This window comes from Nyctereutes procyonoides, unplaced genomic scaffold (assembly GCF_905146905.1).
Source record: "Nyctereutes procyonoides isolate TBG_1078 unplaced genomic scaffold, NYPRO_anot_genome, whole genome shotgun sequence".
Classification (NCBI taxonomy): domain Eukaryota; kingdom Metazoa; phylum Chordata; class Mammalia; order Carnivora; family Canidae; genus Nyctereutes; species Nyctereutes procyonoides.
The window spans coordinates 68,477,371-68,504,539 of NW_026575140.1; the positions used below are offsets into that span (position 1 = coordinate 68,477,371).

Genomic DNA, 27,169 nt, shown 5'->3' on the forward strand with positions numbered 1-27,169 from the left:
GTGTCACAGCCCCACCTGGTGGATAGTCCTGTTTGTGCCGGGAGGACAGGTTCAGAAGGCAGGTGACCCCAACCTGAGAAAGGCAGAGGACGGTGATGCTTTCTGCTCGAAACTCTTTTCTTCAACATGAACTATACTCCCTCCTTTCCTTTCGTAGAAGAGACAGACTCTCCGTTTTCCCGAGACTGGCGACCAGGTAGCCCCGGAACCTATCTGGAGACCTCATGGGAAGAACAGCTGTTGGAACAGCAAGAACATTTAGAGAAAGAAATGGAGGAAGCAAAGAAAATGATATCTGGATTGCAGGTAGCCCTTTCCCATGTGGCTTATCCTTGGTGCACCCATTGATGATGATTTTTAAGTCTTGAGTAACAGTTGAAAGTAAACTGATTCTGATTCACAGGAGGTCAGAGTTGAATGGGGAGTTCATACAGGGGGAGTAGTCCTCAAAGAGCAGAAAACTCTTCATGGGTGCCTACTCCTAAATGGGCCTACGGGCTCTTGTTGACAGCACAGCTGTTGGGATTTCTGCGAGCCTGGGACCCTTCTGGACCCCTACCAAACCCTTTTTCCAGCTCTTGGCTTGTAGGTGGGTCTCTCCCCTGACCTGCACTGTGGGCCTCACCAAAGAACAGCACTGTGAACAGTCAGGGATTTTTCCCTTGGAATTCTCTCATGAAGAGTGCATGAGAGTAATCCCGCAGGTCTCCATTTGAGTCTAGCTAAGGGATTTAGCTCTGTCTTGATGTATTTGCAAGCGGCTGCCAAGCCATAACGATCAGGTAACAGAGGTTTCCCCTGAGCAACAAAGCCCTTCAGTCTTTTCTATACCTTTGTGCCAGCTGGGCAATTCTACCCCAGAGGCCAATTGACCCACTTGACTTGGTTCCTACCTTGAATGACCCCCCCCACCCCAATCCTCCCATCTCTTTGTGTCTGCCCCTGTTTGGGAGAGCCCCCTTGTGTGCTGGTGACCCTGAAATTGCCTAGGAATATTCCTTTCTGTTTGTGCTGGGAGCTGCACTGCTTCTGAATTGTCAAATATTTATGGATACGTAAACAAAGCCCACATTATGTGAGTGGCTCTGGCAGCCGGCTGGCGGTGGAGGGCGTGCTCCCAGCCAGCCAGCAGCAGGGTGAGGACACAAAGGGTTCCTAAAGAAAAAAGGGGATTGGTACTGTGGAGAAACAGTTTGCATAATGTATGCCCCAGGAGCTGAGAAGAGCTCCAGGAATGTTTACTGCCTAAATGTTCCCAAGGAGAGTTGTTGATTTTTCCCCGTTTGCTTTGTTTTTTTTTTTTTTTTTTTTTTTTTTTTTTATGTCTGCCTTTGAGATCTCTTATCTGCCACTCCATTAAGGACTGGTTTAATTAATGGAATTTTGTGTGTGTGCTGACTTTGGGATTATACCCAATCAGGTCTTTTCCCAGGATGATTTGCATTATATGAACATAGATACCCATCAGTTTTGGCTTTCAGTTTGCCTTGCATTTTTCAGTCTGGAAGAAATCCGATGGCAGATTAGACAGAAAAAGAAGAGATCTGACAGGCAGAAAGTCAGCACCCTAATATTCCCTGCAAACAGTTGTTTTAATTCATAGCCACATGATCACAATGAGAATTCAGTTCCATTATAGAATACAATGGGGCTCACAGCATCCACTGGGCTTCTTAACTCTTTCAGTGATGAGCGTGTTGCCTGCTAAGCCACATCCAGAATTTCTGATTTATTAGTATGCCTCAGTTAGAGCTGCTGACACTTTGCCATTAGAGTTAGTATTTCTGTGAGGTTGCTCTTCCATAGCTCCCTGTGGCCCCGTCTTCTTACACCTCTTGTCACACTCCATGGGACAACCAAATTCATTTGATTTGCTAATATTTTATTATTAGTTAGCACTTGTTAGACCAGCCAGTGGCTAGATTTTAAACAGTTTTTATATACCAGCATATGTGATGTGGTTTGTGTTATATTTATTGAAATAGGATTTAGGATCCCTGGGTGGCTCAGCAGTTAGGCGCCTGCCCTCAGCCCAGGGTGTGATCCTGGAGTCCCAGATCGAGTCCTACATCAGGCTTCCTGCATGGAGCCTGCTTCTCCTCTGTCTGTGTCTCTGCCTCTCTCTGTGTGTGTGTGTGTCTCTCATGAATAAATAAATAAAATCTTAAAAAAAAAAAGAGAGAGAGAGAGAAAGAAATAGAATTTAGCCTCTGTAATCCTGGATTGAATTGAGACAGAATTGAAATATAAACTGGGGACACACTCTTAAATCTTTCACTGAGCTGATAGGTCTCATAATACCTACCTGCACGAGCAGTTCCAAGTTTTGAGTACTGAATACAGTTTTGGGGACTCCTTTAGGAATAAGATTACAGATTATGAGTACAGTTGATCTTTGAAGAACTGGGATAGGAATTGGGGTTAGGGGCACCAATTCTCTCTGCACAGTCAAAAATCTGTGTATACCTTTTGACGCCCCTAAAACCTAACTATTAATAGCCTAATAGCCTACTATTGACCATAAGCTTTATTGATAACATAAACAGTTAATTAACACTTATTTTGATTGTTATATGTATTATATACCATGTTCTTAAAGTAAGCTAGAAAATAGAAAAATTTAAGATCATAAGGAAGAGAAAATATATTTGCAGTACTGTACTGCATTTTGTAAAAAAAAAAATTGTATACAGGTTGCCCAAGGGAGTAAAAATGGAGAGTTATTAAAACTAACAAAAATCCAACAAACCCAAGTTAGTGCTTTAAATATATTTTTTAAGGTTTTTTTTTTTTTTTTTACTTTTTAGTAATCTGTACACCTAACATGGGGCTTCAGTACACAACCCTGAGATCAATAGTCTCATGCTCTCCTGACTGAGCCAGCCAGGCGCACCCCAAGTGTATTTTAAATAATTCATTATAATAAACTTTTCTAAGGAAGGATAATTCTTACTGCTTTTAGTTCCCTTTCCAGTTGGTAGAATTCGGTTTGAGCAGCTGTGGTTTGAAATGTAACTTCTGAGCAGAAAGTTCTAGGTTTTTGAGCATTTACTGGGGCCAAGGAGCCTCAGAGCAGAGGATTTAGGTGCATCCAGAGAGATGAAAGGGTCCTAAGCACACCCCTGACAAAAAGAACTCTTGATAGACCGAACATGAAAAATTGGAGGTATCTAAGGACCAGAAATTACCTAATTTCTCCAGAAATTAGGAGATTTTGAGAGGAAGCTCAGTTGTGATTTCAACTTGGGATAAGCTCACCAGGCTCAACTCTGGACTCTGTCATCTGATGGGAATCAGGTTTTTTTCTGCTTTTGTGGTTATTCAGGCCTTACTGCTCAATGGATCCTTACCCGAAGACGAACAGGAGAGGCCCTTGGCCCTCTGTGAACCAGGAGTCAATCCTGAGGAGCAACTGGTGAGTTTCTTCTTTTGTGACTGGGCACCAGATAATCTGGTTTATGTATTTGTTTGCTTTTAGCTTTTGACTCTGTTGTCCTCACCTAGAAATGTTCTCTTCCCTGACTCCAACCCTCCTGATTTTCCTCGTATGTTTTTCACTACTTTTCCTTCCATCCTCCCTCCCTCATTCATCAACAAATAGTTAGTGAGTGCTGACTGTGTACAGGCACGGTTTCAGGGTGCTGGAGATACGACGATGATACAGAAGACCTAAGACCCCAGCCTCACAGAGTTTACATTCAGGTTCCCTCTCTTTTACTGCTTGTGCCTGAAATGCTGGTGTTCCTCAGAGTTCCCCCCAGGTCCCCTGCTGTTTTATACACTCACCCGAGCAGCATTATCTGCCTCCACTTCACTCACTTCCCGCCTGACCCAGTGTTGCTTACCAAATACTGATTTCTAGCTCAGCCCTCTCTGTGAAGTTGTAGATTTGTATGTGCAGCATGTAACCCTCTGCTGATCACCTCCACTTATATGTCCCATAAGCATCTCAGTTCAGTGAGTCCTAGAGTAAACAGTTTTTGTCTCCCCAACTCCAAAACTACTTGTCCCTTTGGATTCTGTTTCTGATCGCTCTCCATCCACCCAGATGCCCAAAACAGACATCTGAATATCATCCTCCAATCCTTCTGGCCTTTCCCTCTGTATCCAGTCGGTCACCCAGCTCTGTCAGTTCACTCTTTAAATGTTTCCATCCATTTCTCTCCATTCTTACAGCTTCTACCTTAATTCTGGCCTCCTTCCAACATTCTAGCAGCCTTCCAGCTGGTTTTCCTGATTTCTCTCCTGTCCTCCTCTAATTCATTTCTATAAAATAGCAGGACACCTGGGTGGCTCAGCAGTTAAGTGTCTGCCTTTGGCTCAGAGCATGATCCTGGAGTCTCCAGATTGAGTCCCACATCAGGCTCCCTGCATGGAGCCTGCTTCTCCGTCTGCCTGTGTCTCTGCCTTTCTCTCTCTCTCTCTCTTTCTTTCTCTCTGTCTCTCATGAATAAGTAAGTAAAATCTTTTAAAAAGAATAGCAACAATAATTTACCTCCAAGGCAAACTTCAACCCTTTGCCTTTTCTCCCGACTCCCCATCCCCTATACACACACACTTATCTAAACTTCATCCATGGTCTTTTCCTGGCATTGCCCTGTGCGTGTGCTTCCACCAGAGGAGAGGAACTGCTTCTTCATCTTCTCTGTACTCATAGCACAGGGCTAGCATTGAAAAGGTGCTAAGTAAATATCCGTTGAATGAATGACCTCTGAATTTCATGGCCTAGCTACATAGCTACCTCTTTTTGCCTTATATTTAGATTATAATCCAAAGTCGTCTGGATCAGAGTATGGAGGAGAATCAGGACCTAAAGGTATGTCAGAACATGTGGCTTTTTCCCTTTGAAAAAAAAAATTATTACACACCATCAAAATGGTAATGGGTATAGGGAAGGGATACAGATTTGGGACTTCAGCTGTGTCTGTTTTATTTCTTGAATTTGAAAAAGAGAGACATGTCCTGAATATGGCAAAAAGGTAATGTCTTTTCAGTCTTGGGGGTGAATAATAGGTATTTATGTCACTGGTTCTACCTTTATGTTTTAAATATTTTATAATCTTTCATTTTAAATTAAAAATGTGTCTAATATTATATGGTATTTTTAATTTTTATTTGTTTTTGGGGTTTTTTTGTTTATTCATTTGAGAAAGAATGTGTGTGAATAAGAGAGCATGAGGTGGGGGAGGGGCAGTGGGCAAGGGAAAGGCAGGCTCCCCACTGAACAGGGAGCTCAATCCTAGGACCCCAGGATCATGACCTGAGTCAAAGGCAGTTGCTTAGCCAACTGAGCCACCTAGTTGCCCCTAGTATGATCTTTTTAAAATAATTTTCTATAATTTATAATATATTGCTTTCAGGTGTACAACATATTGATTTGATATGTGTATATATTATGAAATGTCACCACTATAAGTCTAGCTTACATCTACCACCACACATAATTCCACATTTTTTTCTTTTAATGAGAACTTTTAACATTTACCATCACATCAACTTTCAAATACACAATGCAGTTTTATTAACTACAGTCCACTATGGTCCTTTATAATGATTTCTTCCCAGAATGCTCATAGTTCAGTGGTTTTTGACTTTTTTGGAGTCATAGATATATGACTAATTCCATTAACTGTCTCCCCAGGAATATGCATGGGTGCGTGCACACACACACTCCCTGACTTGAATTTTTAATAGAGTAACTTTGGAGCTCATCTGTGGAGCCCATGTGAAGAATCCCCATTTTAGATATGTTAATTCCAAACTCTTGATGTGATGCAGTAGGAAAAGAAGAGAGAGCAGGGTCTGGGGTATGGATGTTCCTCTCCTAAAATCTTTCCTAGTGACAAGTATATACATATATTTAATCTATTATAAGGGATGGGTAATTAGTATTTCATTATTGGACTAAATGTGTTTTTGTTTGGTTTATAAAGAATAATGCCCACTTGGAGAATCTGAAGCACTCTAACCCTTTGCTGAACAAATGACATTGGGGATAGGCATATTAAGATATGCTTGTATGTTTCAGTAAGGGAGTCTTAGATTTTTATGATTAAGTTTTCCTGTCAGGGAAGCATGCTAAATGTAGGAATAAGAGTCTGTGGGAATGTGGGTATCTTCTTCCTTGGCAAGACTCTTCTCTACCTGCATTTGAGCCTGGGTAGCATATGGAAGAATGGGATGGATCTTGTGTCTGTCTCTGTGAGTCAGGCTTTACAGTTTACTGGACCAGACCTGCTCTCTGCCTCAGGACAGGGTTAATTTTTCATGGAATGGTTATCTGAGTTTTGTGTTCTTACTGACAGAATGAGGTAATGCTTCTGAAGCAACCCAGATGCAACCATCTGATCTAACTATATTTGGTTTGCAGAAGGAGCTACTGAAATGTAAACAAGAAGCCAGAAACTTACAGGGGATAAAGGTAAAAAAGGAAGACATTTAACCCCTTAAATAAACTCCACATGGTAAAGCTGTCTATACTGCTAAGCGTGGGTGGTAGGAGGCTAGTTGGGTCTGGGGTCTTGTATATATTTGCTGGAGCTGTGAATAGGCTGTGTGATATTAAAAAGTGCTTTGTGGATGGGAATTGTGACATGTTGAGGAAAATACCTGTGTTTTGCTGAGGCTTATTTCTGGTGGTTATGACTCAGAGCGCTGTCGCTTCCCTCGGTGTCACCCTGGTGGTTTTTATGTGTAAAAACCAATTTTTTAGTTTTCTTCCGTTCTAAAGAATGTTCTCTTAAACATTGTAATTTACTCCATTTTTGAGGAGTTAATAATATTAAATGGCTTGAAGTGAAGAAGGTGTAAAAAGATAATCCTTGAAGAGTCTGTCTTCCAGCCTTGCCCACTTCCCTGCTCAGTCACCTAGTTCTCTTTCTTTGAGGCAACGTAACAGTTATTTTTTCTAAGATTTCATTTATTTATTCATGAGAGACACAGAAAGAGAGACGCAGAAAGATAGGCAGAGGGAGAAGCAGGCTCCATGCAAGGAGCCTGATGGGGGACTTGATCCTGGTACTCCAGGATCACTCCCTGAGCCGAAGGCAGACACATTTAACTGCTGTGACACCCAGGCGTCCCAACTGATCAGTTATCAATAAACACGTATGTATATAATTTTTCCCCAATGATAGTGTACTATACTATGTATATATGCAGCTTGACACATTGCTCCTTTTTTCACTTAGTAGCATATCCTGGAGATTATTTTATTTCAGTACATAAAGACCTTTCTAGATCTTTTTCTATGGCTGCACAGTATGCCAGTGTATGTTTATATGATAATCAGTTCCTACTGATGGTCTTTTAGGTTATTCCCAGTCTTTTGCTAACACAAACAGTGATCTAGCAAACAGCCTGGAATATATGTTGTTTCACACAAGTGGGAATGTATCTGCTGAATAAACACCTAGAAGCATGGAAGGATGTTCTTAAGCTACTGCTTTTCCCCCTCTTCCCCGCACTCCCATTCATGGGCTAGACTGGAGGGTAGCTCAGCAGCGTTTGTCAGAGTATATTTCGTAGCCTTAATCCTTTGAGATACTTCAGAAAACAAAGTATTCTATGCTCAAGTAAGTTTGAGAAATGCCCTGTAGGCCAGAAAAGTCCCAGTGAGTAACACCATACAAAGGACCTGAGAAAGTCTGCCATAAAAAGGTTGGCCTAAAAAAAAAGTTTGGAATTTTTAACTACAGAAGTACCTTTTCTCCCATGCAACACTTACTAGCACTTTGGGGAAAGTTCTTCTGAACTGCTGACGCCAGGGGCATCTTGGATGGCCTTTGCCATGTAGTGTCGTGGCTGACAGCGTACTTAAGAATGGGCTCGGGATCCCTGGGTGGCGCAGCGGTTTGGCGCCTGCCTTTGGCCTGGGGCGTGATCCTGGAGACCCGGGATCGAGTCCCACATCGGGCTCCCGGTGCATGGAGCCTGCTTCTCCCTCTGCCTGTGTCTCTGCCTCTCTCTCTCCCTGTGTGCCTATCATAAATAAATGAAAATTTAAAAAAAAAAAAAAAAAAAAGAATGGGCTCTAAATTTCGCCAGAGCCGCACTGTTTCTTTGCAGTCTGTAAAGAGAGAAGTGTCAGGGCAAATACCCTGCAGTGCAGCTCCAGTCCATTATTTCCATTTGAGGTTGTCATGGTTGGAGAAATGTGTTACAGATGACTCCTTTAAGTGTGTACAACCCACAGTTCTTCCTCATGGTAGGAACCAAGAGGGTCCAAGCTGAGAAAGATTTTCTAAAGCTGGTAAGATCGTAGGATACTGGGAAGGAAACCCATCAGCCCAAGAAGAGGTTGTTTTTTTTTTTTTTAATATTTTATTTATTTGTTCATGAGAGACACAGAAAGAGGGAGAATCGGGCTCCTCACAGGGAGCCAATTATGGGACTCAATCCCTGGACCTGGGATCACGCCCTGAGCTAAAGGCAGATACTCCGCCACTGAGCCACCCAGGCGACCCCCAAGAAGAGTTCTGAGCGTGGAAATACAATCCAGGTCCTGATCCAGACAAGACATTGGAAGGCAATGGGAGGAGGGCAGGAGCAGTGCTCTGGAAGTGGGAGTGATTCCAGGGATTCTATTATCAACAGGGTAGCAGGCAGCTCTAGGGCCTGGCTCTCTAGCAGATGGGGATTTGGCAGAGAAGGAGGAGGATAAAGAGCTCATCTAGATTCAGTATTAATATGCCCAGAATACAGATGAGAAAGCCAGGGTGGGAGGAAGGAGAGAGCATTGTCCGTGGTCAGTGTCATCAAGGTAAGTGGTAGACTTGTAATTTGAATCTGGGTCTATTGGATCCCAAAGGCCACTGATTCTCTAGAGCATCATGCTGTCAGGAATGCAGTGGAGGAGAGGGGTGAGGAAAAGGTGGAGGAAAAATCAGGTTACAGTCAGCTAGGTGTAGGATGATGGGTAGGACTGTCCTTTAGCTGCTAGAATCCTGGAGGGGACAGAAAAGTCCCTGCTCCTTGTACTCTCTTTGTCTCCCAGTCTGCCCGAACTAATGCTGGATGTGCAGCAAGGGGTTTAAAACTTTCAGTAATAACTGGCTAATTGATTAACTGGGACCACAGTGACGAGTGTGCATTTTCCCCAGGATGCCTTGCAGCAGAGGTTAACGCAGCAGGACACATCTGTTCTTCAGCTCAAACAAGAACTGCTGAGAGCAAACATGGACAAAGATGAGCTGCACAACCAGAATGTGAGCTACGTGAATGAACTCTGCCCTCGTTAAGCCCCAGGAACTACCTGTTAGATCTGCCGGCCTTATCTCCCTGACCTTATTTCTGAGATGCCAGCCCTTGGTGTCTGCAATTACTTCTACGTCCTGTTAGAGTCATCTCTGCTTCTGGCTGAAAGCCCATACCACACTGGCCTTGAGCCTTCAACTTTGAGGACACTGAGACAGAGGCAGAACTGTGGTTCGATAGTTTATCTTACTAAAGACATGGAGAGCAGCCACAGAGCAGCTGTGTGTCTTCACCATGACTGTGCCATCTCTGTGCTGTGTTCTCTCATGGCCAACATCAGCTCTGGCTACTGAGTAGCTGGTCTTCTACTAGGGTAGGCAGATGACACTTCTGTGCCAGTTAATTCTTTCTCTTCCTTCTTGCAGGTGGACTTACAGAGGAAGCTAGATGAGAGGAACCGCCTCTTGGGAGAATATAAGGTAAGAATGTTGGGCAGCCCCGGTGGTGCAGCGGTTTGGCGCCTCCTGTAGCCTGGGGTGTGATCCTGGAGACCAGGGATTGAGTCCCACATTGGGCTTCCTGCATGGAGCCTGCTTCTCCCTCTGCCTGTGTCTCTGCCTTTCTCTCTCTCTCTCTCTGAATAAATAAATAAATCTTTAAAAAAATTATTAAAAAAAGAATGTTTATCAGTTTGCAGATGATTTCCATTTGACCTTTTTCGAACAGTCAATTGTTGCTGTTGTTCAAAGAGATCTTAAGTACTCTGTTCTCATGGCTGCTTTCTGCAAGGAAATCTTTGTTCCTTTGATTCAGTCACCCTGAAGAACAGATAGCAAGTCTAAGAGTAGGAGCATAGAACTAGTTGTCTAGAAACTTCAGTCTCAACCTTTCTTTCTAACTATCATGCATGGTATATAGTGATCCTCCTACAAAGGGTAGTTCCCTTCCTCCTTACTTTTCCAAGGATCCTTTGTACTGTGTGAGATTACTATGGTGTATAATGGCTTCCTGTGTGGCTTGAGGAAAGGACTGTTCCTCCAGAGGCTCTTCTTTGCTCAATTGGAACTTGCATGGCCCATGGTGAACTGCTGCTTAGTGTGCTTGGCTCTGCCACACATCTGAAAGCTCGGTCTCTGTTGCAGAAAGAGCTGGGGCAGAAGGAGCGCCTCCTTCAGCAGCACCAGGTCAAGCTGGAGGAAGCACTCCGGAAACTCTCTGAGGCCAGTTACCAGCAGGTGGGAAAATAGTCACCCACTGGCTTCCTGCCCCTCCAGCCTGAAGACCTCCTTTTCTGATATAGTGTTTTATTTGCAGGTGGATCTTGAGCGGGAGTTAGAACAGAAAGATGTCCTGTTGGCTCACTGTATGAAAAGAGAGGCTGATGAGGTAACTTACAACTTGGGGTCCCTCTCCCATATCTGCGGGGTCGCAGAGGCTACTTGATGAGGGGGTTAAGAGTACAGAATCCAGGTGCCTGGCTGGCTTAGTTAGAAGAATATGTGCCTCTTGATCTCAGGGTCTTGGGTTCGAGCCTCATGTGGGGTGTAGAGGTTATTTAAATAAAGAAAACTTAAAAAAAAAAAAAAAAAGAGTGCAGGTTCCAGGCAAGGAAAATCTGGTTTGATATTCCAGTTTTTCATATACTTTTTACCATTATGTGACCTCAATTTGCTTAACTTCTGAGCCTTAGAAATAAGACTTATTGGGAGAAAAAAAAAAAGAAGACTCATCTGAAAAAAAAAAAAAATGACCCATCTGGAAAATGGACAGTCTTGGTAGATCCACTTGGCTCAGAGTCAGGCTCACAAAATATTACTCCTGATTCTTATTTTTTTCTCACTGGAGCGAAGTCAGGAGCTGCTAGAGCAGCATTCTCAGACCCTCTAGTGGCCAGGCTGAGGCTGGGTTGGGGGTCTCCAGGCTGAGGCTTCCATTTTGCTCATTCTTTATTAAACAGTGCCAACCATGTATCAAGTCCTGGGGTTACAACGATGAACAAAAGGAGAAAAAAAGTCTTTATACTCATGAGGCTTACAATCTAATTGAGAGAGACATGAACAAATACACAATGCTATACTATGTCAGGAAGTGATAAGTATAAATAAGAAAAATAAGACAGGACATGTTGGTTTGGAATTCTCCCCTATAACAAGCATCACTTCTTGCTGCTATAGGTGACCAACTACAACAGTCACAACTCTCAAAGCAATGGTTTTCTCCTTCCAGTGGCAGGAAAAGGAGCTGCTTCAATCACTCACAAAGGGGTAGGTTCTTAGGATTTGCATGCAGACCTCCACTTCCAGCTAAAACCAGAAGAGGAGCCTAGCCACTGCCAGTGCCCCAGGCCTTTTGAACCCCAGTTTCCTAGTTCTTGCATTTCTGTTGAGCATGTAAAGATGTGAAGCACTTGCTATCCAAAATTAATAATTATTGGGCAGACAGTAGGCCCACTTCTGTGAAGGAAGATTTCTTATCACTCATACCTCCTCCCTTGAAAATAAAAGACTGGGGATGCTTGGGTGGCTCAGTGGTTGAGTGTCTGCCTTTGACTCAGGTAATGATCCCCGGGTCCTGGGATCGAGTCCCACATTGGGCTCCCTACAGGGAGCCTGCCTTTCCCTCTGCCTATGTCTCTGCCTCTCTCTGTGTGTCTCTCATGAATAAATGAATAAAATCTTAAAGAAAAGAAAAGACCAATCCTGGGAATCTCTATCCTGTACCATCATAAGGCCAGCACTTGGGATGTGGTTAACAGTGGGGCACTGCACCAGGTCAGCAGCACCTCCTTTCTGCCCACAGACCAGTGATCTGCAGCTTGTTCGCGATGCACTCCGCAGCCTCCGCAACAGCTTCAGTGGCCACGACCCTCAGCACCACACCATCGACAGCCTGGAGCAGGGCATCTCCAGCCTGATGGAGCGCTTGCATGCCATGGAAACCCAGAAGAAACAAGACAGAAGGGTAATCCTCTTCCTGTGTTGTTTCTCTTAGGCAAGCACCCAAAGAACTTAGTTTTATCAAGTTTAGTTTAGATGAAGACCATGCTAAAAGATGGGAAGACCCTGTGGAAGGTTGTGGTTGCTTTTCTCTTTGGTTTTCCTCTAAGTGGAGCTAACTCTCTTCATCAGGATGGGAGTTCGTGATAACTTGTGCTCCACAGAAATTGTGGTTCTTGACCACACAGGGTCTCTCTTTATTGCTTATTCTGCTTCCCCTTCTCCCCTGAATGAGCTTGACATCAGATGTGGAAATATATGGGAAAATGCACTGGAAACTAGAAAGCCTTTTATGAATGGACATCATTATTGTTAGGATAAATTGTTTAGCTTTATATACTGTGGAAGATGTGGTAGAAAAGTATGTATTTCAGGTATACTTTTATGATTTAAATTTCTCGGATAAATTCTCCTGCTGATCCTAACTAAGCATTTTTGTGTGGCTCCTCAGGTTCGGGGCAAGTCACCCAGAAGTCAAGCAGGTAGTGAATACCGGGAGTCCTGGCCCCCTAATTCAAGTAAGTACTCATTATTGCTCAGTAAGGACTCCTAGCATATTAGATCAGAGATTTAGTATTTTTCTTGGTACTAACATTTTGAGAGTAAAATTTTTCTTGTGGTGTTTCACTCTGTTATTTCTCTAGTTAATACTTAAATCAAGTTACTTCTAGGACTATGAAAACACATACGGTCATCACCACCATCACTGCAAGTACACATTTAACCACGTGCAGGATGTTGCGGACTCAAGCTAAAATATCTTTGGAAAATATACAGTATCAAAACGTTTACACTAACCACAGAAAAATATAAAACAACAAAAACACACACAAACCATCCTGTAGCCCCAAAAAGCACAGAAAATCTCCAGTTCTTCCTAATGGCAAGTTTAATTCTTAGGGAAGATTCCTAATGGCAAGTTTAATTCTTAGGGGATTTTCCTTAAAAGCTGGTGCTGAGGTCTTTTTCAGTTTGAGTCCTGAGAAAGATTTGCACCTCCTAGTGGCCACACCTAAGAAGGAATTTTAACTTGTTCTGTGACCTCTCCTTAGATTTCTTTCCCTGTTCCTTCAAACATGCTGGAAACTTACTACCCTGCCTGGTAATTTCTCTTTTATTGTGTGTGTTATCTTTTGCTTTAATAATGTTCACATTTTCTCATCTTTTATAGTTTACCCAGTCCTAATCTAAAAGTACATGGTAATCTAGAAAAAAAAACAAATAGTAAAAAGCTGACTGTAGCAAGTTTTATAGAGTTTTGAAAATTACATTAATAAACAAAACCTAGGGGTGCCTGGGTGGCTCGTCGGTTAAGCATCTGCCTTTGAGGGTCATGATCCGGGGCCCTGGGACCGAGTCCTGTGTCGGGCTCCCTGCTCAGCAGAGAGCCTGCTTTTCCCTCTGTACCCACGCCTGCTTGTTCTCACTCTGTCAAATATTTTAGTATACTTCCAAATATTTAGACTTACCTACAGTTTATATTAACCTAAAGAAAGTACTAAAGGGGATGGCAATAAAATAAAAAGGCTCTCGAGAAAACAGAAGTGACTATTTCAAAACAATGCTAGAAAAAGAAATTGAAACTAATTCTGGTACTAATATAATTTGTTATATTAGTGCTGCCAAAGCAAGCACTGTCTCTGTCAAATAAATAAAATCTTTAAAAAAAAAAACCTAAAGTAAGATACTTAAGATATTGGCACAATTTGAAAGGTAAAATGTTTTTTTGTAGGGTAAATAAAATAATATATATGTCACCAGATACCTTTTCTTCTTGAATGAGGGATTTACACTGGGAACAAAACAAATTATATTAGTACCAGAATTAGTTTCAATTTCTTTTTCTAGCATTGTTTTGAAATAGTTACTTCTGTTTTCTCGAGAGGCTTTTTATTTTATTGCCATCCCCTTTAGTACTTTCTTTAGGTTAATATAAACTGCCAATATAGGTAAGTCTAAATATTTGGAAATTCTTCTTTAAAAGTCTAATAAATTCCTCACTTTTGTGTATTTGCAGTACTTATCCCGAATACTGCAAATAAATTCATTGCTGCTTGTAAATTCACAAATGATATTCTCTTCTCTGAAAACAACAACTTGTGTAACTCGCTAGCCCTCTACCTACTGACTCTTCTCTCTCATTCCCCTGCATCAGACATTGAAAGAATAGTCTATACTTGTTCGTTTTCCTTCCTTTCTTCGCAGTCACTACTCTAGCCACCAGCCGACTGTTACTCATCTAATCCACACGTTCTTTTTGTTGGATCACTTTTGACTTTCTTGTTCCTTAATCAAAGTGGTTACTTTTCAAAACTCGTCTTCCATTGACTTTTCAGAAGCACTTACTGCTCTTACATAGTTTCCTTCTGTATACATTCTTCCTCTTTAACTTGAGTACCAACCAGTTATTCATTCAACAAATATTTATCAAGAGTCTAGTGAACTAGACACATTCTCCTTCTCTTCTCCGTCGAACCCTTGAATGTTGATGTGTCCTGAGATCCATGGGGATCTAGACGTGGCATTTTCATATTTTCTTCAGGTGATCCCTTCCACTCCCACAGCTTAAACTACTCTTATTTGCTGATTATTTTTAAACTTTAATCTCTAACCCCAGCCCTTTTCTGAGCTTCAGGGCTCTATTCTGAATAACAGCTAGATATCTCCTTGTAGGTAGAAAGGTACTTCAAACTTTGTGTCTAAAACTCGACACGAAATAAGGGAAAATATGTAGTATGAAATCAAACAGATCTGAGGTGCAGTTTTGGCTCTCAGCAGAGTATATGATCATGAGCAAGGCTGTTAATATCAGTGAACTTTAGTTTCCTTGTTCATGAAATGGAGATAATTTTGAAGGATTATGAGCATTAAGTGAAATATTATATGCAAATAATATGGTATAGTGTTTGGCATAGGATAGGTACAAGGCAAATGTTAATAGCCTCAAAATAACTTCCAGTTATTCCTCTCTGGCTATGCCATGTCTTTCTGCTTTTCATCACAGCCAAATCTCCTGAAAGAGTAATCTTTCTGAATCTACTTCTTTTCTTGCCTTTTACTCTTAAGGGAAAACAGTATTTATTATTTCAGATTTTAAAAGTAATACAGTAGGCACCTGAGTGACTCAGTCTGTTAAGCATCTGCCTTTGGCTCAGGTCATGATGTCAGAGTCCTGGGATTGGCTCTCTGCTCAGTGGGGAGTCTGCCTCTCCCTCTCCCTCGGCCCTGCCCCTGCTCCTCACACTGTCTTGCTCTCACTCTTTCTCAAATACATAAAAATAAAATCTTTTTTAAAAAAACCTTTAAAAGTAATACAGTAGATTATTGGAATAGAATTGAAAGTTCAGATAAAACCTATACATCTGTAGTCATTTGACCAGCAAGTAGTCTCTTCAACAAATGGTGCTGGACAACTGGATATCCACATGCAAAAGATAGAGATAGGCCCCTACCTCACACCATGTACAAAAATTAAAAATAAATCACTGATGTAAATATAAGAGCTAAAGGTATAAATCTCTTAGAAGAAAACACAGTGAAAATATTCATGACCTTGGATTCTCAGCATCAAAAGAAAAACAAAACAACAAAGTGTGAGCAACAAAAGAAGAAAATAGGGAAATTGGGACTTCATCAAAATTAAAAACATTTTTGCATCTAAGGACCCTATCAAGAAAGTGAAAAGACAAACAGAAGAGGAGAAAATACTTGAAAATCATATACCTGATAAGGGTCTAGGATTAGGAATACATAAAGAACTCTTATAGACTGACAACAGAAGACAAAGGAATCCAACAGCAAAAGGGCAAAGGAATTGAATAGACATTTCTTCAAGGATAAACAAATGGCTAAACCGCACATGAAAAGATGTATGTCAAAACCATAGTGAGATACCACTTCATGCCCACTAGGTGGTTCCAAAGGAATGGAAAGTAAGTGTTGTTGAGGATGTGTAGAAACTGGAGCTCTTTTTTTTTTTATAAATTAATTTTTATTGGTGTTCAATTTACCAACATACAGAATAACACCCAGTGCTCATCCCGTCAAGTGTCCCCCTCCGTGCCCGTCACCCATTCACCCCCACCCCCCACCCTCCTCCCCTTCCACCACCCCTAGTTCATTTCCCAGAGTTAGAAGTCTTTATGTTCTGTGTCCCTTTCTGATATCTCCCACACATTTCTTCTCCCTTCCCTTATATTGAAACTGGAGCTCTTGTAACATTGCTGGTGGAGATATAAAATAGTATAGCTGTTGTGGAAAACAGTTTTATGGTTCCTCAAAAACTTAAATATAGAATTACTCTGTGATCCAGCAGTTTCCTTCCTAGTTAAATACTCAAAAGAGGGATCCCTGGGTGGCGCAGCGGTTTAGCGCCTGTCTTTGGCCCAGGGCGCGATCCTGGAGACCCGGGATCGAATCCCACGTCGGGCTCCCGGTGCATGGAGCCTACTTCTCCTTCTGCCTGTGTCTCTGCCTCTCTCTCTCTCATTCTGTGTGACTATCATAAATAAATAAAAATTAAAAAAATATATTTAAAAAAAAAATAAAAAAAAAAATAAATACTCAAAAGAATTAAAAACAGGTATCCAAAAATAACAACAAAAAATCTTGTACATACATGTACATAGCATTATTCACAATAGCTGAAAGGCAGAAACAGCCCAAATGTTCATCACCTAATGAATGTTGTTGATACAAATTCTGACATGTGCATCCAGTGGAATATCATTCAGCCACAAAAAGGAACCAAGTATTGATAGGTGCTACAATGGAGATGAACCTTGGTAATGTTTTTTTTTTTTAATTTTTATTTATTTATGATAGTCACAGAGAGAGAGAGAGAGAGAGAGAGAGAGAGAGAGGCAGAGACATAGGCAGAGGGAGAAGCAGGCTCCATGCACCGGGAGCCCGATGTGGGATTCGATCCCGGGTCTCCAGGATCACGCCCTGGGCCAGAGGCAGGCGCCAGACCGCTGCGCCACCCAGGGATCCCGAACCTTGGTAATGTTAAGTGAGTGATGCCAGACACAAAAGGGTATAAGTTGGATGAATCCTTTCATGTGGAATGTTCAGAATAGGCAAATCCATAGAGACAATGGGTAGGGGACATTACATTCAACAGATACCAAGATTAGAAAGGAGTGACTGCTTAATGGGTATGAGGTTTCCTTTTGGGATAATAAGATGTTCTAGAACTAGATAGTTATAGTGACATAACACTAAATGTACTAAATGCCACTGAATTGTACACTTTACCTGGTTAAAATGGTGAGTTTTGTGTGATGTGAATTTTACCTCTATTGAAAAAATAAAATAATTTTCTTGAACTCATTAGAGAGATGAGATCATAGGGTGTCCAACCCGCCAGAATACAAACAGGTGGCTCCAAGGAGAGATTGGATGCATGCATCCACATCCAAGATTGTGGCGGAGCACGGGAGAAAGATGGTGCCACCATACAAATAGGGAAGAATTCAGCTAGGATTGTAATTAATTGCTCAAGGCTAAGGAGAGAGTATAGGAATCCTGAGGGCCACAAATGCAAGAGGAGTTTGCATCCACTTGCTGGCTCTTTATGGACCTCCATCATGTGCTTATGAAAAATACTGGTGGTAGGAACAGAGTCTAGAGGAAACCTCTCTTGGTGGTGGAGACCCAGAGATGGGGACCAGCTGCCACTGCAGGAAAAGCACTAAGCATTCTTCCTTGAGGAACAAAAGCCTTGAGCCTTTAGGAAAGGGCAGCAAATACTGTTTTCCCCTCCCTCCCTGTCCCAGGCAAAGGTGAAGACCCATTTTGGCTAGGGGGAAGGAAAAAGGAAAAAAGAACTGTCTGCTCCTGGAAGAATGGTAGGCTACTGCCTTGGGCTCAGATCTTTAGAAGTTGCCTACCCTTGGGGGGAAGGATAGGATCACTCTGAAAGCCCCACCCTCAAGACAAGGTTGGAACATGACCACGGGGAAGCTCCCCTCATCCCCTGCCACTGGGTGTGCAAACACTGTGCAATAAGCAATAGCAGTCTGCTGGGGCGGGGGGAGGGGGACAAAAGTGTAGAGAGATTGACTCAGGTATAGGCACACAAGTAAAGTCGAAAGCTGAAGGTGGAACAGGTACACTGAAGAAAAACCCTCCAGCAACCAGCCACCCCCTAAACATAACTAGAATTCAAGGATGATGGGTGGTACACTGAAGGTAACCTTAACAAAAATCCCAATCCCATCTCAATTCCAGTCTAGATGAACCATCCCTAGTAATGGCCTAGCACAACAAGCAGTGTGCCCATTTTCTAAGCATAAACATTTTTTAAGTCCCTCTCTACTGTCGTACACGTGATGTCTGACATTCAGTAAGAGATTATAAGACGTCCACAAAAGCAAGAAAAATACTGTTAAGAGTCAATCAATATCTACTCAAGAGTAGACTCAAATAGGACAAGGATGTTGAAAGGCCTAGAATAAGTCAAGAAAATATATGAAGGTGGAATGGCAGGGGAGATTTTAATATTATAACAATTATATAAAAAATTACATCAAGGGATCCCTGGGTGGCGCAGTGGTTTGGCGTCTGCCTTTGGCCCAGGGCGCGATCCTGGAGACCCGGGATCGAGTCCCACATCGGGCTCCCGGTGCATGGAGCCTGCTTCTCCCTCTGCCTGTGTCTCTGCCCCTCTCTCTCTCTCTCTCTCTGTGACTATCATAAATAAAAGAAAAAAGAATTACATCAATTAGGTTATAAGATACAATAATTATTGTTTGTTGGTTCTTATGATAAAAATTTCTAATTAGTCTTTTCTCTTATTAAAAGCATAATCAGGGTGCCTGGGTGGCTCAGTGGTTAAGTGTCTGCCTTTGTCTCAGGCCGTGATCCTGGGGTCCTGGGATCGAGTCCCATGTCGGGCTCCCTGCAGGGAGCCTGCTTCTCCCTCTGCCTATGTCTCTGTCTCTCTCTCTCTGTGTCTCTCATGAATAAATAAATAAAATCTTTTTTTAAAAAAGCATAATCAGGGCAGCCCAGGTGGCTCAGCGGTTTAAGCACCGCCTTTAGCCCAGGGCCTGATCCTGGAGACCCGGGATCGAGTCCCAGGTCAGGCTCCCTGCATGGAGCCTGCTTCTCCCTCTGCCTGTGTCTCTGCCTCTCTCTTTCTCTCTCTCTTTCTCTCTGTCTCTCGTGAATAAGTAAAATCTTAAAAAAAAAAAAAGCATAATCGTAAGTACTCATTAATTAAAATTTTCTGTAAGTACCTGTAAAAAAATGTAGAGACAAGATGTAGGCCAAGGAGTTTGAGTTAAAAACCATGGGACCAGGGTGCCTGGGTGGCTCAGTCAGTTAAGCAGTTGACTCTTGGTTTGGGCTCAGGTCATGATCTCAGGGTCCTGGGACCAAGCCCCACATCAGGCTCTGTGCTTAGCAGGGAGTCTCCTTGAGGATTCTTTCTCCTTCTCCCTTTGCCCTTCCCCTCTCTCTTTCTCTTTCTCTGGAATAAATAAATAAATCTTAAAAAAAAAAAAAAAAGAACAAACCATGAGACCAACACATATAGATCCTGTGTAGCCAAGGGATAAAGTAGGTCTTGTGCCTTTTACAATGGAAGCATGAAGTCCCTTGGACTCTGGGTTTCTAAGGTTACTTTGCTCTGTGATCCCTGTTCCTGCTTATTTCTCTTTTCATGAATCGCGCGAGCATTCTCTACCACTGTCTAAATGTTGGCAGTATCTGCATCTTCTGCTGTGTCCATTCTTCTTAGTTGAAATCTTGCTTGGCTTCTTTGACCTCTTTTGACTCTGAGCAACAGCCTCTGTCAGGACACTTGTTGTGCCCTGGTAGGAATACCTGGAATGGGTGAGAAATGATGGCCTCGTGATAGTGTCCATGTTCAAAGCACCTCCATGTTTCATGGCCCTAGTGGTGACTCCCTGTGTGATCACACCCTATGGACATGGTTGGTGTTTTGCAATGGTGTGAAAGCTGTGCTGTGACCTCAGGCGGCTTCATTCTCCTGAGACACTTTGAATAACTGGAAATGAGGGTGGTTGAGAGCAAGTTAAGTTCTGACCACAGTCTCTCTTTTGATTGCAGAGTTGCCTCACTCACAGAGCTCGCCAGCTGTCAGCAGCACCTGCACTAAAGTGCTCTACTTCACTGACCGGTCACTTACACCCTTCATGGTCAATATACCAAAGAGGTGAGATTCTGGAATCGCTATTTGTCTTAAAAAGGAAAGGAGGCAGAACCATTAGTTACTGCCCACTGAAGGAGCTGAGGTGTTTGAGAAACAGTACAGTGTAGGAAGCATTCAAGTTGGGATTCTAGTTTCAGTGTTACCACCAGTGGCATTCTAAGAGACAAATCACACGATCTGCTCCTAGGTAGAGACACAAGAATGGTGCTCCCGATTCTGATATACAAATATGTTCCAAGTTAGGCAAAATAGTTTTTTAAAGGCTCACAATACCTCCTGTTGCTAGCCAAGGATTGCTAGCAGCCTGGCCCTCCAGGGCTATCACTCATTGATCTTAGTACTGTTTGATGACTGCATCTAAGCAATTGAGAATTCATGTTAAAAGCCCTCAAACATTCATTTATACTCCCTTGTAAGGTAAATGGCTTTGAGGGATCCCTGGGTGGCGCAGCGGTTTGGCGCCTGCCTTTGGCCCAGGGCGCGATCGTGGAGACCGGGATCAAATCCCGCGTCGGGCTCCCGGTGCATGGAGCCTGCTTCTCCCTCTGCCTGTGTCTCTGCCTCTCTCTGTCTCTCTCTGTGTGTGACTATCGTAAATAAATAAAAATTAAAAAAAAAAAAAGGTAAATGGCTTTGAAAGAAAGATTTTTTAAACTCTGGAACCAACTACTGAGAAAGGTCATAGGATGTCCGTTTCCTGGGGTGTTTGCTTAGTTGATCTGGGCTAGAGAAGAGCTTTCTGAAGCTGGAAGGATAAAGATGATAACATCTGATTTAACTACCACCAGCCTAGAGAAAGGAATATTGTTGCCAAGAAGGATATCAAGAGAACTTAGATATATTGATAGTTCAACATACTAATGGTTCAACAAACTTCAGAGACCTTATTATGTCTTATTTCCAGAGTAAAACAGAGAAAAGTGATCTGGCTGCTGCTGAAACAAAAAAATCTATTTTAAATTATCAGATCACCCCAATGCCGTTCCCATTCACTCCTGGTGGCTCCCTAATCTCTGCCGTCCTAGAATTGTCTGGGTTCTCAGCGGCAGGGACCTAACAAGGCCATGCCATTTCTTCCTGGAGAGTCTTTGGCAGGGGCTTGGGTTTAAAGCTAACATCTTGGGGCACCTGGGTGGCTCAGTGGTTGAGCATCTGCCTTTGGTTCAGGTCCTGATCCCAGGGTCCTGGGATTGATCCCCGTGCATCAGGCTCCCCACAGGCAGCCTGCTTCTCCTTCTGCCTATGTCTCTGCCTTTCTGTGTTTCTCATGAATAAATAAATAAAATCTTCAAAAAAATAAAAAAATAAAGCTAACGTCTCATCTTCCCAACCTATTGATAAATAGTCTGTTTCAGTGCTCTTGCCCTTTGTTGCAGGTTGGGGGAGGTGACACTGAAGGATTTTAAAGCAGCTATTGACCGGGAGGGAAATCACCGGTATCACTTCAAAGCTCTGGATCCTGAGTTTGGCACTGTCAAAGAGGAGGTACGGAATCCCTGGGGAGTCTGGGTGGTATTACTGGTGATTACTGAACCCCAGAGCTGCCTCCTCAGGGACTAGGACCAGGAGTACCTGAGTTCCCTAACCAGGTCAGAGGAGCTTCCTGAGCCTCAGACCAGTCTTATTATTCCAGACTGAAGCAGTCAGGGAATTGCACAAGGAGTGGGCAGCTTCTTCAGTTCAAGGACTTAAATCATTTTGACCAAACTGGGATAAATAATTTTAAAAAAGAAGGAGTTTTGTTAGTGAAAAAAAAAAAAAAAGGACTTAACATTTGAACAAAAGCTTGGCTTTGAGGTCCCTTCTCGACCTGTAGCCAAATCTTAGAAACTTTTCTGCTAGGCAGCCTGGGTGGCTCAGTGGTTTAGTGCCGCCTTCGGCCCAGGGCGTGATCCTGGAGACCTGACCCACGTCAGGCTCCCTTCATGGAGCCTGCTTCTCCCTCTGCCTGTGTCTCTGCCTCTCTCTCTCTCTCTCTCTCTGTCTCTCTCTCTCTCTGTGTCTCTCATGAATAAACAAATAAATAAAATCTTTAAAAAAAAACTTGGGCAGCCCCAGTGGCCCAGCGGTTTAGTGCCGCCTGCAGCCCAGGATGTGATCCTGGAGATCCGGGATCGAGTCCCACGTTGAACTCCCTGCATGGAGCCTGCTTCTCCCTCTGCCTGTGTCTCTGCCTCTCACTCTCTCTGTGTCTGTCATGAATAATAAATAAAACCTTTAAAAAAAAACTTTTCTGCTTATGTTGAGCAAAATAAAACAGGCATGAGTATATGGAACTGTATGTTGTGATGGTAGTTTCTCACATAATGAAAAGGAGGAACTTCTGGGAAGTCACCTATGCGTATTCTCAGCTCCTTGACTGTTTTTCTTAGCCTTGTCTGCCAAATACAGGGAAGAGAGTTCTGGGTTCTGACATATTCAAGTGCTTGCGTTGCAATTAAAACCAATGTTTTATTTCATAAATATTTCTGTACTGAAACCCTTTAATAGCCCTGTTCTATTAGTGACTTAGAAAATTAATTGAATGGATGAATCAAAAGAACTGCCTGTTCTTTTGGCCTTCTTTCTAACCCTTTACAATACCTAGGACCAAAATTTTACCCTTTCTCATTTTTGTAATGTTTATGATACTGCTCTCTCCTAAGAACCACAGAGTGCTGTATGTTTAGTAATTTACTAATTCCAATCAATCTCTATAAGCAAAGCAGGGTTAGGGATGCTTTTACCAATTCACATATGTGGAACTAAGAATATATATTACATAATTTTAATAATATATAATATAATACATTACAATACATATTATATATAACATATATAACCTAATAGTCTGTTATACAAAGTACAGTATAATAACCTATTACACATATCAAAAATATTATATATATACATTTAGTTATAATTTTAGGGATGAAACCAAAGGAACATAGACTCTAACTTAAGGCTTTCCTCTTATCCTTTGTGTTGAGCTCTTACTTTTATCAGCAGCAGCTGTCTGGTGAGACTCCCTATCTTATTTATTTCTTCACTGTGGCTTTTCCTTTTCTCCCTCTAGGTTTTCCACGATGATGATGCCATCCCTGGATGGGAAGGGAAAATTGTAGCCTGGGTGGAAGAAGACCATGGAGAGAATTAATGCTGAATATTGTATTGGGGGCTGATGGAACTTGGTACCCCCTGGCTGTTTCACTCAGGAAAGAAGACTGAAACCAGAATACACGAAGAAGTTTCTAGTTCGTGCTGCCAAAACAGAAGCTTCTCCAAGTGTGACAGCCTCAAGCCAGTACTATTTCTGTGCCTGGCATATGTGGTATTTAAAATCCCTGTCCAACTGTAGACCATGGGTTCATCTGGAGTTCCTTGTCCGTGGGAACACAGTGTTTTATTCTACTCTGAGGACAACAAACCGAAGGCCTTAATCAATGGGAATGGATGATCTCGCTCCAATAGGGGCATGGCTGCTATTATCTGGAACCTGGGAATCGGATGCATCTCTCCTGTGTGTTACAGTATTCTTTTAATTGGCCTCAATGGTTGCAGCAATCAGAGTCCCAGCATTTGTACTCACAGACAAGGCAAAGGTACCAGCTTTTTTGCTTCTTTGCAGCTATTGCAAACCAAGAGTAACTCATGAGGTGGTACCAAAGATGAAAGCCCACTCTTCAGGAATTTTTTTGACTGGACATGGATGGTGCTGAACTGTTGATTGGATAGAAAAAGGGCTGCCCATATTGTGCTATACTGTGCTAAAACCATGATGAAGTGAGACCTTGGGTTGCCTCTTGTGTCTTAACTGGTTCTGCAACTGTCCTTTAGCCCACAGAGGGCACATTTCATGTACTGCTAGTTTTCCCTGGGGACTCTTTCACTGTAGAGCCATTTTTTTTTCCCCTTCCAACTGATGAACTTTGTGTTTGAAAGGAATGAGGAGTTAAAATCTCCTTTAAAATCCAGGCGGGTATGGAAAGGTGCTGCTACCCATATTTTCTTGACTTTCTTTCTCTCATGACTTTAGCTCATGGCATCTCCTTTGCAGTCAAAAGGAGACAGACCATTAATTTCAGTATTTGTGATTTAGGAGTACTGAGCATGAGTTACTGGTCTGCCCCTCTTCATTTCAAGTTATTTTCTATTATATATTTAGTCTAGATTGATCCTTTAGGGCACAATAGGAACCATGGGGCATGGTGCATGAGTTGTGAATGGCAGGGTTGATTCTGGGTTAAAAAAAAAAAAAAAAACAACCCTAGAATCCTTTCTCATGTGCAACATTGTCAAGTGTAGAAGGTAAAAGAAGAGTTAAACTTCCAGAGATTACTTAATAACTTGGGTTTTCTCAGTCATTTACAAAGCACCATCAACTAATCAGCCATACACACACACACACACACACACACACACACACATTCCCAAAAGCAGTCGGCCTGTGACCACCAATGTACACTGCCAACCAGAAGAGTCAGACAAGTCATTTCTGGGTTCTTGACCTGTCTGTCTCTAGTTCATCTCTCTTTCCAGCTATTTCAACACACTACTCATTGGAGCTCTGAAATGACATTTTGTTGTTTTATATAGATGTATCTTTTAAAAATATTTCATGTTTGGAAAATTCTTTTGTACCCATTTGCTTTTTGTCTGAGAACCATGTCTATTTTTATAACTTGAGTGTGAGTTCCATATGTCCTCACATTCTGTATACTGTACCCATTTTCTAGAGAACCCAGTAGCTTTTATACAGGCTCTTCTCTTCTTAGCCCTTGTGGTTTCAGAACAAGCTTTATTTTATTACAAGTATACTAATGACAACTCCTGGTTCTAATTCTACCTGCCATTTTGGTTGTGGAGGTAGTTTTATGTAATCTATTTGATTGCTCCTCAGACAGAAGGAGCTCAAAAGATGTGATATCCTTCAGTAAGTTTACCTGATCTTCTACTGAAGAATTTCTTAGCAGAAATGACTGGGAAAGTTTGGGAAAGTCAATCATAAAGGAAGAATAATTCATTATGAAAGCAAACAGAAGAAAATAGGATATTCTGAGCCCCCCCCCCGCCCCCCTCAGGAAGTCTGGAGAAAAAGTCCTCATGTCACCAACTTCTCTGTTGCATGAATTTTAGTGTTTTGCTATAAGACAGCATGAGGGTTATCAGGCCAAAATTTGTTGTTGTGTTTCTAGTACAATTTATCTTGAATATTTAAGTTAGTTTTTATTTGTCAGTTTTCTTTGAGCAAACATTCTTAGCATTATGTAGAATTTAGCTTTTCAGAGAAAATTAAATGAGAGAAAAATGTCAAAGTCCTCTGCCTTATTTGGCTTTTATATCTCTGTCCTTTGGAAGAGGAGCTGCATGGCTATAGTGCCTCCACAAAAAGCTGAAGTTGAGTTCCGGGGAGAGAATTAAGTCATTTTTCTCCTTTAGCTCATTAATTCTCATATGCCATGTAATAACTAAACACCCCATCACAGGATGTCACTCCAGTAATTCTTGTGTACAATGTGTGGGTAATCCCCATTCCAGTTTCTAAAGGCAGGAACCTCCTGAGGAAGCAGGTGCATTGGTTCCTTTTGGTTTGAAGAGAGTACTATTTGTTACACTATGGCTGCACTCGAAGCCTCTTGACTTATTCAGAGTATTGACCCCTGGTGACATTTGTGTGGGACAGTCCATCCTGACCTTGAAATTCTATTTCTTTGAAAAAACTAAGGAACTAGAATGTTTAGAGTTCATAAAATAACCTCTCAACTCTGGGAGATTTAAAAAAAAAAAAAGATCCTCTCACAAAAATTAGTTTAGAAGAAAGCGCAATTCCTTCAGAAGTCATCATTTAAAAACTGACAACTATTCACACTCAGTTCCTTAAATTAGCTGGAATTGGAACATTTTACAATTTGTACCTAAAGAATTTGGGATAAATTTACTTAATGGCATTCCTACTTACTGATTAACATTTCAGCTCTTTTGACCAGGATGGTTGTAAATTAGGGAAAATATCTGTATGTTCTACATCCAATTCAAGAGGACTCTAATTACTTAAGAGCATTTATGTCATAATTATAATTTTCATTTTTTCCATAAAATAAGCATTATGATTGCACACTCCTATTGTCTGAATTTATGTAAGAGGTATAGCTTGCTTAAAATATATATGTAAAATTATATTTTCTTAGAAACATGGATGTTTGCAACCTTTGCTTTCATAGAGATTACCACCATACATTCTCCCTGTTTTGTTTTCATGAAGACTGTGTTATATACCAGAGGCTTCTGATTATCAGTGATAACCAGTTTTAACTGCCTGTATGTACCAGATTTGTGAACTAATTTAAAAAAGCAGAAACAAACCATGAATAAAATGGAGTTTGCAAACTAAATACCATTAATCATTTTCACTTGTGTTGATTGACTGAAATTAATCAGCAAAGCCATTTACATTTAGTGAAAGTCAATTTCCTCAAGTGATCTCCCTGGTAGCATTGTTTACTCACTACCTGGAGAGCAGAGATAAGGATTACTTTATTGCTATAGATATTTTACCATTGGCATTTCAAATATAAGCACAAAACACATTATTATTGTGAAAGAAAATTCATTGATTTAACACTACTTTTGAAATTATGTATAAACATGCAAACAAGTAAGAGCCTGAGTACAAACCGTATGACAAAAGTCTTGAATGCAAAAGCAAGAAACATGAACTAGACAGACTTTCAGAAATGTGTATTTAAAAGAAACAATTTCCAAATTCATTTGAAAGCTGCCTTTCTAAAAACTTAGGTCAGCTTCATTCATCACTTCAATT

The 27,169-nt window shown here is 41.7% G+C and overlaps 1 protein-coding gene across 11 annotated transcripts in view; it reads left to right on the top strand.

Annotated features, from left to right (window-relative positions):
- Positions 1 to 26,741, top strand: part of DIXDC1 (DIX domain containing 1) — a 72,099-nt gene extending 45,358 nt beyond the window's left edge. For all 11 annotated transcript variants that reach the window (XM_055306724.1, XM_055306727.1, XM_055306730.1 and 8 more), the window contains 14 exons: positions 158 to 306; positions 3,326 to 3,415; positions 4,763 to 4,816; positions 6,371 to 6,421; positions 9,102 to 9,206; positions 9,621 to 9,674; positions 10,338 to 10,430; positions 10,510 to 10,581; positions 11,370 to 11,459; positions 11,995 to 12,156; positions 12,643 to 12,709; positions 20,268 to 20,373; positions 21,747 to 21,855; positions 23,426 to 26,741. In XM_055306724.1, the coding sequence (XP_055162699.1) occupies positions 158 to 306; positions 3,326 to 3,415; positions 4,763 to 4,816; positions 6,371 to 6,421; positions 9,102 to 9,206; positions 9,621 to 9,674; positions 10,338 to 10,430; positions 10,510 to 10,581; positions 11,370 to 11,459; positions 11,995 to 12,156; positions 12,643 to 12,709; positions 20,268 to 20,373; positions 21,747 to 21,855; positions 23,426 to 23,506 (1,283 nt within the window). In that variant the 3' untranslated portion in view covers positions 23,507 to 26,741. The remainder of the gene's footprint in view (positions 1 to 157; positions 307 to 3,325; positions 3,416 to 4,762; positions 4,817 to 6,370; positions 6,422 to 9,101; positions 9,207 to 9,620; positions 9,675 to 10,337; positions 10,431 to 10,509; positions 10,582 to 11,369; positions 11,460 to 11,994; positions 12,157 to 12,642; positions 12,710 to 20,267; positions 20,374 to 21,746; positions 21,856 to 23,425) is intronic.
- The last annotated feature ends 428 nt before the right edge of the window (positions 26,742 to 27,169 follow it).